The sequence below is a fragment of the Octopus sinensis genome, linkage group LG6 (genome assembly GCF_006345805.1).
Source record: "Octopus sinensis linkage group LG6, ASM634580v1, whole genome shotgun sequence".
NCBI lineage: Eukaryota > Metazoa > Mollusca > Cephalopoda > Octopoda > Octopodidae > Octopus > Octopus sinensis.
This window is the reverse complement of record NC_043002.1, coordinates 48,683,028-48,695,929: the sequence shown is the minus strand read 5'-3', so window position 1 is coordinate 48,695,929 and position 12,902 is coordinate 48,683,028. Positions and strand designations below refer to the sequence as shown.

At 36.8% G+C, this 12,902-nt stretch overlaps 1 protein-coding gene and 1 non-coding gene across 2 annotated transcripts; one reads left to right on the top strand and one right to left on the bottom strand.

The window, feature by feature from the left end:
• Nucleotides 1-9,516, bottom strand: LOC115213069 (ribosomal RNA-processing protein 14-C). The gene is made up of 4 exons (XM_029781980.2): nt 9,396-9,516; nt 7,542-7,698; nt 3,449-3,508; nt 1-644 (listed from the first exon to the last, which is right to left on the bottom strand). Exons 2-4 carry the CDS (start codon nt 7,696-7,698, stop codon nt 31-33), a joined length of 831 nt encoding a protein of 276 aa, XP_029637840.1. The 5' UTR covers nt 9,396-9,516; the 3' UTR covers nt 1-30.
• A 2,783-nt stretch (nt 9,517-12,299) lies between these two features.
• Nucleotides 12,300-12,418, top strand: LOC115213630. The gene has a single exon (XR_003881856.1). It is a non-coding gene; the product is annotated as a 5S ribosomal RNA (ribosomal RNA).
• The last annotated feature ends 484 nt before the right edge of the window (nt 12,419-12,902 follow it).

The window sequence follows — 12,902 nt, the reverse complement described above, 5'->3', positions numbered from 1 at the left end:
TTAAAAATAAATGATACATATTTTTTATTTTTACAACATTCCAGGCGTAATCTTTCCTCTTTTAATAGATTTCTTTGATTTTGATGTTTTTACTTTGTCTTTTCTTTTCTCAATATTTCTGACACGTTTTGCCTGTTTTGCATCCTGCTTCTTCTTCACATTATCTTCACGTTCTTCCCATGCCTTCTTGCGTTTCATTTTTAATTTCTCTTTTCTCTTCAGAGCTTTTTTTAAAAGCTGGGGATTATCCTTGATTTTTTTCCCCATTGCCTTGTCCAGTGCAGCCTTCATTTTAGCATCTGATCTCAACTTGTCAGCAGCTTCAGAATCTGTTATTGCCAGCTCTTTCAATTTCTTCTCAGATTTCTCTACTTTAGCTAGAAGCTGTTTGTAATTCTTACCATGAAGTCCTGTTATAGTTTTGCGTTTTTTTTTATTAGAGTCACCAATTTCAAGAGATCCGTATAAAAACTTCTCTTCCTGGTTTACTTGTGGAACATCTTTTTCCAATTTCTTGTTTTCCTTTTTAGTTGGATTCTCTGTCTTTGCAGAGAGAGACTTTTTCTTCTTTTGAAGTTTCTTTTCTTGTTTCTTTATACGCCGTCTTTCCAAAACAACACCTCTTTCAAGTAATTTACGTTTGGCTAAAATGAAAGGAAAGTATAATTAGTAAATTTAGTTATTTAAAAGTTTTGTGATCATATTAACAATGAAATATGTATTTTAATCAATTTTGTAAAATAATAATAAAGTATTTAAATAAAATGACTTTTACATTGTGACTAGCTGGTGCTTGGAACATAAAATTGCGAAGTGTTAATTTAATCATTTAGTATTTAGCTCTTCAGCATTCAAATTACCGTCAAATGTAATGCTTATTAATGCACATTGTTTTGAATTAATCATGCATTATCTTGCAGCCTTGAGATTTCAATGATGTGAATGTTAGTTTCAAATGACATTCATGGGTAGATGTGGGAGGCCAAATCTAGCCAGTTTGACCACAAAGCAAGTAGAATATTTTGGTCAGATATGGCCAGTTTAAATGCTAAAGGGTTAAAGCAGCCACATCTGGCCAGATCCAGCCTCTCACCACACCTGTACTACAATGTCATTCAAAAAAAAAAAAAAAAAAAATCATATCACTGAAATCTTGAAGCTACAAAATAATGTATAATTAATTCAAAACAAAGCAAATAAATAAATATTACATATGATAAAGTAGAACAGAGAACAGGCACACATTACATACCCTGGTTTTCTTATTTACCTTACTTTCCCACCCCAAACCACTTCCAATTCCCATTATTGTCCTCCACCTACTATCTCCACCAATCACCTTTCTGTGCCTTCTCTCTCCTGTGCTGTTCTCTACCATTAAACCATTAAAACCTTGCTTAACAGCTATCACCCTCAATGCCCTCATATCTACCACAACCCTTGCACCCCTGAGCCTCTCCTATATTTCTCAACATCGTTTACTTGTCATCTCTAACCTGCCCAAACTTCTGTATCACCTCACTTATTCTCACCACCTTTAATGTCCTGACATCTTTACCATAATCTCTTTCACTACACTCTCCTTATCTTACCCTCTAACTCATTCTCCTTTCTTTCCCAGTTGAAGTGTCCATGTATCTACTGCAGGTCACCTATCTCTCTATACTATTAATCTCTCAACTGGCACAAAGCAACCCCTCTCCAATACTACTCCCCCACTCCCAGTTGAGTGTTTTTTGCCTTTCTCTTGCAAGGTACTTGGAGACCCAGTTGGTGATGTTGACATGCAAAAGAACATCATGTACAGTGTAAAGTGGTTGGTGTTAGGAAGGACATCCAACTGTAGAAACCATGTCGAAACAGACAACAAAGCCTGGTACAACTTATGGCCTTGTCAGCTCCTGTCAAACTATCCAACTCGTACCAATTTGGAAAACAAATGTCAAATGATGATGATCTTGATGATGATTAAGCAGAGGCAGAATCAATCAGTTGAAACTAAAAGGTTAAGATTTAGTATTAAATTTTATTTCCACTGGAAAATCAGGTTTAGCATGCTGTGGCTCTTAAAAATGCTTCTTTATGCAACTTGGAGTAGAATGTTAAATAGAAACAAAAATATCTAAATGAAATTTTCCATACTTCATTATTTGATATTTGATCCGAGATAATCTGTGATGAGAAAATACTTGGGCTTTGATCGCAACATATATAGAGTTAACATTTTTATGTACAAATTTTGCTAACCATAAGGCTGTGTAGTCCAGCACCATAACAGTTTGTTGTACATTGCAGTGAGATATCATTTAATGTCTGTTTTCTATGCTGGCAAGCTGGGGAGAATCAGACTCTAGTCTGATTTGGCATAGTTTCTATGGGCGAATGCCCTGCCTAATGCCAACCACTTTACGGTGTGTTGGGTGCTTTTACGTGGCACCACACAGAAATTTTTATGTGGTACTGTACAGGCACTTTTGTGTGGCATTGCACAGGTGCTTTTATGTGACACCGCATGGGCGCTTTATGTGGTACTACCATGAGTGCTTTACACCACCAGAGAGACTGATTAATATTCCTGCTGCAGAGTATGTCTTTTAATATATAGAAATATTAAGGCATTAAGCTGGCAGAATTGTTAGCATGCCAGGCAAAATGCTTAGAGGCATTTCACAATTTTATATTCTAAGTTCAAATCCCACTGGGGTCAATGTAATTGACTTACTCCTCCTCTGAAATTGCTGGCATTGCATCAAATTTGAAAATAACAAGTAAAAATAGTTTACTTTTCATAAACCCAATAAGCCCTAACTCAACCTCTGAAACACTAATTTATTCAAAAGTTTTACATCGGCAGTATTAAAGGGCTACTAAGAAGATAGTAAATTAATGTTGTATACTGTAAATCCTCGAGTATAATCTACATTTCCCCCCCAAAATTTAAAGGTCAAAATCCCTAGTGCGTACTATATACGAGGTTAAAAATGAAAATTATTTTCTAAGCAATGTCCGAGTCTCTATTTGCTGTCCGGCAATGTTTATTCAGACACATTTTGTGATGTCGGGCGCGAAAATACCTGAAGCTAAGCCTGAAAAGCAATGAAATCATAAAAGAATCATCCATAACTTGCAATAAGCAACATTTATTAAATGTTATTACTGTTATTTTTTTATTTTCTGCAAACAAAATGCACAAAAATGCTACACGTTTGCATTATGTTATATATACAATAATAATAAAATACATTACTGTATATATTTTTACAAACCAAGGACATTATATAGACCTCCTTGACTCAAGTTAGAGAAGGGGTGTGTATTATACACAAGGTTTAGGTTTTTCAGCCTCCTAAAAATCCCCTGCGTATTATACTCAAGGGCAGACTATACTCGAGGATTTACAGTATTTGCTGATGGACTAAAATTAATTAGCAGATAATTTTCTACTTACACTGCAAGGATTCAATCTTGTTCTGAAGTTTGATTTCTAATTGAATGGCATTGTCTTCAGCTGTAAATAAACATTGAAAGTAAAATGCAGATTACAAGGCATTCAGTGAGACAGAGGATGAGGAGGTAGAAATAAAAATTGCATTTTGTTTTGTTTTGAACATTCTGAATTTTAAATTGTCAGGTTTGATTCATCATTATTTTGGGATTAAGAAATTGAATACCAATAATATACTAGACCACAAGTTCTCAACCATTTTTTAGCTATGGACTCCTTTTGATTACTATTTTATTCTGGTGGACCCATAGCCATTTGTAGTTTAAAAACTAGTTTTATAGAAACTACTTTCAAAAATCCTATTTTGTTTTTCACACATTAACATGTATTGGTTGAACTATACTCTTTTAGTTGTTTCAATCATTTGCATATATATGACAGGCTTCTTTCAGTTTCCGTCTTCCAAATCTACTCACAAGGCTTTGGTCGGCCTGAGGCTACAGTAGAAGACACTTGCTTAAGGTACCACGCTGTGGGACTGAACCTGGAACCATGTGGTTGGTAAGCAAGCTACTTACCACACAGCAACTCCTGTACAGATAAAGCAATTAAGGACATGAAGACAGGGAAAGCTCCTGGGTCATCAGGAATCACTGCTAAGATGGTTAAAATTTCTGGTGGTATAGGACACAGCTTAGTCACCTGTATAGTTAATCAGGTTATTCAGGAAGGCACCATACCCAACGACTGTTGTAGTGGTATTATAGTTAGCTGCTACAAGGGTAAAGGTGATGCCTTAGATAGAAACAACTACATGCTAGACCAAGTCATGAAATTATTGAGAGGGTTATAGCTCAATTGATTAGATATAGAATTAAATTAGATGAGATGCAGTTTGGTTTTGTACTTAGGAAGAGTACCACAGATGCCATCTTCCTAGTGAAACAGCTGCAGGAAAAATACTTGGCCAAAAGTAAGCCACTGTATTTAGCCTTCATCGACCTGGAGAAAGCCTAAGACAGAGCTCCCAGCTCTTGTTATATGGTGGTCTCTAAGGAAGTTGGCTTGTTAGAGCTGTCCAAGCCATGTACAGTGGTGCTGCTAGTAAGGTGAGAGTCGGCCATGAATACAGCGATGACTTTAGTGTTCAGGTAGGAGTTCACCATCAGTTCACAGCCCACTCCTATTATAGTCCTCCATGCCATAACAGAGTAGTTCAAAACTGGGTGTCAGTGGGAACTGTTTTATGCTGATGACCTTGCTCTTATTGCAGAATCTTTAGCAGAAATGGAGAAGAAACCCCAGGTATGGAAACAAAACCTGGAATGAAAGGCCCTTAAAGTTAACTTAGCTAAGACTAAAGTGGTTGTTAGTAAGAAAGAAGATAAAACAATCTTTCTGTCAGGTAAATGGTCCTGCTCAATATGTAGGAAAGGAGTTGGAAGAAATTCCATTCACTGCACCCAGTGTAAGCTATGGACACATAAGAGGTGCAGTGGAATCATAGGTGGATTAATAGATAAAGTTATCTTTGTATGTGGCAGAAGTGCAGGAACAAAAAGCACTAAGAGCACATGGGACTTAGAGTCTCTCAAATGCTCAAGAGGCTCTCTTGAGGTTGTAGATCATTTCTGTTACCTAGGTGACCAAATTAGCAATGGTGGAGGATGCTCTGAAAGTATTGCTTCCAGAATAAGATTTGGGTGGAGGAAGTTCAAAGAGCTACTACTTCTGTTGGCAACAAAAAACTGTCTCTCAGAGTGAAAGGCAGACTATATAATGCTTGTGAGGCATGGGCTCCGCATGCAGAAGACATGCGTAGACTGAAGAGAAACAAAGGTGGTATGCTCCGTTGGATGTGCAACATCAGTGCACATCTACGGCAAAGTGCAAATGTATCGAAAGAAAAGTGGAACATAAACGGAATCAAATGTATCATGCAAGAGAGAAACTACATTGGTTTGGACATGTTATGCATATGAATGAGGAGAGCTGCATAAAGAAGTGCTGATCACTGAAAATGGATGGTACCCATGGAAGAGAGAGACCCAAGACGATGTGGGATGAAGTGGTAAGGACCGATCTCATGAAGTTGGGCCTCACAGAGAAAATGACAAAGGATCAAGGTGTCTGACGATATAAAGTTCTTGAGAAGACCCGCCCATGTCAGCGAACTGAGTTCTAGAACTGTTGTATGTCCCATCCACACTTAAGTAGACTTCTCACAAACTACCACAACAAACCCAACTATCTCTCTATATCTCTTCTCTTCCTCATATTTCTGCTTCATGCACTAAGTTTACCTCCCACCCCCAATCCTATCCTCTTGGCCCTGTGCCACTGTATCAATGCTTTCAGCTTGCTCCCAACCTATGTGTTCTACCCGCACACCCCATCTCACTGTATTATTGCTATCTGCTAGCCCCCGACCTGTGTGTTCCATCCACACATAAGAAAAGTTTTCCCTCACCCTACCCCCAAAAAACCAATTTACATCACATCATTCCTCTTTCTCACATTTCCTCCTTCATACACTATGCCAAGCTCTTGCTTCCCAGTCCTGTCATCATGGACCTCTTCCATTGTATCATTGCTATCCGGTAGCCCAACCAATCTATATATACCCAGGTTTTTCACCAACTACTCGCTCTCTTTAATCACACATCTTTCGTAATATCCTGCCACTTATATTATGGCATTGGAACCTCAAGGGTATGCCCTGGCACTTGCCACCATCTATATCTCTCTCTTTTACTCAACCATCCCATTTATATTCTGATCTCTGTTCCTTGTGGTATTTTGCCACCATCTCTATCCTGCTGTCTTTCACTCTCTCTCTCTCCTTCTCCTGCACTTCACTCAGGTTGGGTAACTGTGTATTTCCTTTGCAGCAGCGCACCCATTCCTGTCTTCATTCCTAATCTCTCTCTCTCCAGCCGAGTAACCTTGTACTTCCTCTACAGCAAGATACCCGTATCTGTCCTACTATAATTTTTTCATCATCCAACACAAGATCACTTCCTCCCCTCTTGAAATTTTTTTTTTATTTTTTGCTGTCTTGCAAGTACTTGGTGACCTTGTCAGTGCCACTTAAAAGCACCCAGTCCACACTGTGAAGTGCCTGGTGTTTGGAAGGGCATCCAGCCGTAAAAACCTTGTTAAAACTGACCTCAACTGTGCTTGTGCCAAATAAAAAGCACTAAGTCCACTCTGCTGAGTAGTTAGTGTTAGGAAGAGCATCTAGCTGTAAAAATTTTGCAAAACTGCCCCGCTCATGCTAGCATGGAAGGCAGATATTAAATGATGATGATGATGTTGAAAGCAAATGTTTTCAGGAGTCTTTAAAATACTATTGTGGATCCCCAATTTATTATTTTGTTACGTTGACCCCACAAAACCTTATATGAACCCTGGTTGAGAACCACTGTACTAGATCAATTCAATTCCTGACACTCTAGAAAATATGGCCTCATGCCCCCCTGCTAGATTCTATGATGCTTTAACATTCTGAGGCCAGATCTTCCCATGAATTTTCCCTGATTCAAGTATCTTCTGTTGTTTTTCGTTGATATCAATGCAGTTGCCATACTTACATGTTATCAACTGTTGCTTTTAATGTTATCAACACTCCTGGATCACTTGTCTCTTGTCTTTCATGAAAGTTAACATTACACATCTAACTAATTAACGAATCCACTTCTTTCTAGCTTCTGCATATTCTCCTTAATCCAAGTTTGTGTGTTACAATCATCACACTTCTTTAACAGCCTCCATACAATGTTCAACAGCAGCAGAATGAAAGAAATTGCTTTGCTGTCAACAGAGTAACACTATTTCAATTTCTTTCAGTAGCTACTATGCTTTCACTACAGCCAGGTTTAGCATTATGTTCTCTTCATAACAAACCATCTACACTTTCTGGCCAGCTAGCTGAGCAATTCATGGGGTTATCGTATTGTTAAACATATCAAAATAGATCCCCACTTGCTTGTGAATCTACCAATGCAATTCTTGTGTATTTATCAATCTATTCCTAGCATAATGACATGATGATTACATAAAAGTTCAATATAGGTATATAGAATTCATTACTTACTTTCTTTTGAATCATTTGAATCAATTACTGGACCTTTTGCTTTGGTCTGTTTAGATTTTGGTTCTAATTGTGTTTTATTAGGGCCATTGGGCAAAAGAGAATAAAGCTGCTCAAACAGTTCATTGTCTTCTTCAATATTTGGTAAATTGATAGCCATCTGAAACAGAAACAAATAAGTAATATATAAATAGTTCATTACATCATATATCAATATTATTCAATATGGACTTTGGTAATGGAGTGAAAATGAATATTAGATATCTAAAAAAAAAAAAAAGATATTTACTAGTTACGAGGATTGCAGCATTAAGATGTGCTAATCTCTAAAGGTGGAGGAAACCTTTTGGAAGAGATAAACCCAGGAAGACATAGGATGAGGAGGTGAAGCATGTCAGGTCTCATGGAGGTGATGACAAGTGATCGAGACTTTTGGCGATTTGCTGTGCTTGAGAAGACACACCAAGCCAAGTGAAATCATGGTTGTGGCCAGTGCTGGTGACACATAAAAGGTATCTACTACATTCTTGGAAGGGCATCATCCAGCCAAATCAGACTGGAGTCTGGAATAGCTCTCTGGCTTACCAGTCCAAGTCAAACCCATGCCAGCATGAAAAACGAACGCTAAATGATGATGATCATGTTTGCATAAAAACTAATCAAAGTGATTCCAGTAAATATCCTCTTCCAACATTCTTTCACTCTCAGAGCTTCCACTTCAATCAACTTTTCTCTTCCATCACATCACACATGTTGTTTCTATTGAACCACCCTCCAACAATCACTTTTTCTCTTCCTATTCTTTCTTCCCACACCTTCTCAGTAATTGGTGAAATGAAGGATATTTAGCAACAGAAAACATGCCAAAAAATAAAATAATTATGAAGGGTTATATGGGGTGGTTAAACCAGAATCCTGCCGATAGCTTTGGCTTATTTTTAATTCAAAACGGAAAGTACTTAGTAAACAGTATTGGAGTTTGTTTGATAATGAACATTTTGTTAAAAGGTTAATATAAAGAGCTTCACTAGTTAAAAAAAAAAACAACAAAAAAAAACCCCAGCCTGCTAGATGTTAATAACTGTGTAGAAAACGAATATGACAAAAAAAAAAAAAAAAATACTGCGCAAATGAACCTGGGAGTGTTAGGAGAAGACTTTCGGAAAATTCACAAGATCCGAGTAATTGAACTACTGAGCTGTTTTAATTCGAACCGAAATTAGTAAACAGTCTAACGCTGGTTATATATCAACAAGTTCAAATGTCGCAGGTAGATAATATTAACATATCTGGAGAGATGTTTCGTCTAAGAGACAGAAAGTGTTCCCCACCCCCCTTATACATGGAACTACGTCTTTTCTATAAATATAATATTAATACCAATGTGGCGTTGTCACTTTTGTGAAAGTTAATAGTTACAGACAAAAGATAAATTGTAATTTTAAACAGTGGTTTAATCTGTAAAGGGATGGTTGTGTACTAAATTGAGTTTATTTCTTTCGAAAATCGTTTGTTGCTTTAGGCAGTCAATCTTTTTATTTTAGATTTTTGAATCGGTGCAGAAAGGTTCCCTAAATTTCTTTTACAGTTTATTTTTGTGTAGCCTTTTTCATTAATTTTGTAAGTTTTGTTTTACATAATAATTACTTTGAAATTCTCACAAGTAGAAAGTAACTCTATTGAAATCCAGTCTGGAACCACGTGTTCAGAGAATTAAAACAAAAATTAATAGAATGATTAAGAATTAGTGAATATAGACTAAAACTATATTAGTAATTTTTTTCAAGACGCATGTATGTATTAGAAAACTATTAGAAATTATAATCACGAGAAAGAAACTAATATAAATACACTTACATTTCGCCACGACGTCTCAACAACAACAGTATGTGAAGAAAAATTGCTAGCTTCACTTGTTATAAAGAATGAACTCGTGATAACATTTCAAATCAATATAAACCTGCTTTAAAAAATAATCAAATGAAGAACCTTTTTTATGATATAGTAATAATATTTAATGAATTTACTTTAACAAAGAAAGACAAAACAGTAAAAATGCGTAACTAAATGTTAAATGATTATTTCCCAATATTCGTTAAGATCTACCATTGTATTTGAAGGGAGATAACTTTTGTATAACATATCAACCAAGTCATTTTTATCACAGAACCTCGCAAAACACCAAGAACTACAAGGCATACTTTGACAAGTAAAACTAGTAAATTTGTGTGTGCTCGTGGTGGTATTTTTCGACAAAATTAATTCCATAAATATTGACGTCATAAGAATTTATAAAAACTTCGTGAGAACGTGAAAAATATATTTTAATTTTCGAATGGTGGAGCTTGAAGCAGATTAAGCTATAAATAATAGCGTGTAAATATTGAGTTTAAAAATTTCCTGGATAGAAGTTTACAAAACGAAATGATCTAATATACCTCAAAGGAAAACAAATTTGAACTTTTCGGACAGAGCACAATAGAATCCCGCTTCTTCACGCTATCCAAACTTTCTATTAGTTGAAACGGAATTAAGTATGAGCATCAGTCTGGAGTTCAAGTCTACTTCAGTTATTTAAATGTGGTTCTCAAGGATGCTTTAAATTCTATTACTTCTCTTAGATACCAGAAACTTGCTAGATCAGTGCTTCTCAGCCGGGATCCGTATGACCCTCGGGGGTTCATATAAGATTTTTTAATTAAAATTTACGTGCTATAAATTGCTTATACGTCTACAATATGCAAAATATTTCACTTTTTAAAACACAGTTCGGATTGTTTCGGTTTGAACGGCAGTGTCATATGAAATTGTCACCCATAATTATCGATCTATTGCATTTCAATCTCTTTTAGGGTTAGGGGTGGGGGGAAGGGTATCTTTTTCTCTTCACAAATGTAAATAAACCCAATTTGTTTCTTAAACGAGGGACATATTCGTACGGCACAGAATGTTTTTTTTTTACCTCAAAAGACGTCATTGATTGGTTGAAATTGCAGAAATTGAAGAAAAAACAACAACAAATATCTTACAAACCATAGAATTTTCTCAATAAAGCCAAGAGAAAAAGATGTTTTATAAACACATTCTACCAGTATACGAAGTTTAAAATTTTTTAGTTACCTAGAAATTATGTTAAAAACTGCCGTTCAAACCGAAAAGATCACACAAGGATAATATTTGATTATAAAAATACAGTAGGGTTTTTAAAAAAATGCAGACATCAAATGGCTCTGGAGGTCCAGTAGAACAAGGTGGGAATCAAAAGGGTCCATAGGTAAAAAAAATGGTTAAGAATCACTGAGCTAGATGATTGAATACATCAGTGCAAAGGTTTCAATTCAGGTGATGGTTCCGAACATGGCAGGTTTGAAGTTGACCTCTTTGGCTCCACTGGAAGTATCCGATAACGTAAAATCAACTAAGTTTTTAGCTTACCTTTCCTCAAAGTACGATTTGATTAAAAAACATATTGGTTTGCTCTGAAGTAAAGGGTTATGGCCATAACCTTTGCATGCTGTCTGAGACTAATGAGATCGACGCGGTCAACAGTTGGAAGTCTACGGCAACAGAAAAGAAACGGGTGGGGGAGGGGAAACCAGGAATAGAAAGCCAGAAAATTGACGTTCTAGGAACGAAAGAGAGAATGAATGAATGAAAGAAGGAAGGAAGGAAGGAAGGAAAGATAATGCATAATGGTTAGAGTAGCCCTGTGGAATGAGAGGAGGAATGAATGAGAGGAGGAAAGACGGGTGGGTTGCAAGTGCTTGAGTGGATGCGGCGCAAGATCAACCAGCCCCTATAGTATGATAGAAGCTGAGAAAGGAGACAAAATGTATGTGAACCGGAATCTGTTTGTAGTCGACTTCGTGCCAATTAATCGGTCAGTCTTCTTTGAATGTGGTCCTGGAGTGTCTCCGTGTGTGGCAATAGTACCGTCCTCGATGTTCTTATTGTTTTCCAATTTGATTTTGCCTGACTTTTGCAGAGAGTTAGTTGTTGGGGCACGAAAGAGGAAAACCTAATCTTTGGGATGCAGTTTTTGAGAAGAGGAGTAAAGTAGAATAGAATTCTGTAAACATGGCTGGAATCCTCTTAGCAAGAGACAAAAAAGCTCCACTGCAATTGGAGGCTGTATGATGCACTGTTTGCTTGAGGGTCATACAGGAATTGCAGTGCTAGGTAAATGCGGTCCATGTTGTACTGGTGAATGATTTACCACAGGATTGTAGGCCTGAATTGCTTGCACGGCTGTGAATAAATTACCTGTCCCTCTACAATCCATTCAAAAAATAGTTTTGCTTGTTTGGGGCATGCCGAAGGGAAAAATTTCAGTCACTCGTCTAGTCGTTTTTGATGGGTCATTTGCTGTAGGAATTGTTAGAACAGAACTGAAGATGCTTAGGCTAGTCAACTGACTTGAAGTGATTCAAAGTCTGGAAAGTAGAGGAGGGGTTGATGAGTAGTATATGAAGCATACTACACAATCGCAAATAGAAGACAGTAGTCAATATGAGTCTAGCAGGTTTATTATTATTATTGGCGAGTTGGGAGAACCGTTTGCGTGGCTTTTCTTCCGGCTTCAGGTTCTGGCGTTCCATTAATTGATAAGTTAAAGCACATATAATAAATACACAAACAAACGGAAAATAGTTCTGTATGTCACGTATCAGTATCCATCTTTTGTCTTACCCTTAGCTGTTGTATTTCTACCCCTACAACATGATTATTTATTTACATAACATTTCTGGAATCAAAGTCCGTGCTTACAGCCATATCACGTTGAAAGCCCCGGTTCTCGTCTGATCACCGAAGTTAAGCAACATCGAGCCAAGTTAGTACTTAGATGGGTCACCACTTGGGAAACCTAGGTGCTGTAAGCATTCATAAAAATGGCGGTGCCCCAGTATGGCCACAGCTCGTGAGCTGAAACTAGGTGAATTAAAATAAAAAAATATAAATATTATATTCCATCAATAAGTATTTTGAACTTAGTAAATACTCCAGTAAGCTTCGATGTGAACTGCATGAATAAACAACTAAGATTTAAAATTTGAAAGAGTGAAAGAGAGTTAAGGAAATAACGATAGAGATAACATTAGAGAGATGTGGATAGCTGGATGAATAGATAGAAAAAAAATATTCAAGTGCACCACTGACAAGATTTGAGCCACGTATTTATTGTTTATACCCATAATACGTAATATATTTTCAGTAGTTGAATTAAGATGCCGACGCTCACCTCTTATTACCTTATGGCTCAGACTATGGGAGGTGCTTATACACTGCTGGTCACAAAACAGTTCCAATCATATCTTGATTGAGCTCCGCTTTCCCATCTTAGCCCAAATCATTTAACTCTTGGAT

Bases quoted from the DNA above. Each gene is read 5' to 3' on its own strand.
- LOC115213069 (XM_029781980.2), bottom strand. From the start codon at position 7,698: ATGGCTATCAATTTACCAAATATTGAAGAAGACAATGAACTGTTTGAG. The intron at 3,509-7,541 runs GTAAGTAATGAA...GTTTATTTACAG, and splicing joins TTCAAATGATTCAAAAGAAA to CTGAAGACAATGCCATTCAA. The intron at 645-3,448 runs GTAAGTAGAAAA...CTTTCATTTTAG, and splicing joins CAAGATTGAATCCTTGCAGT to CCAAACGTAAATTACTTGAA.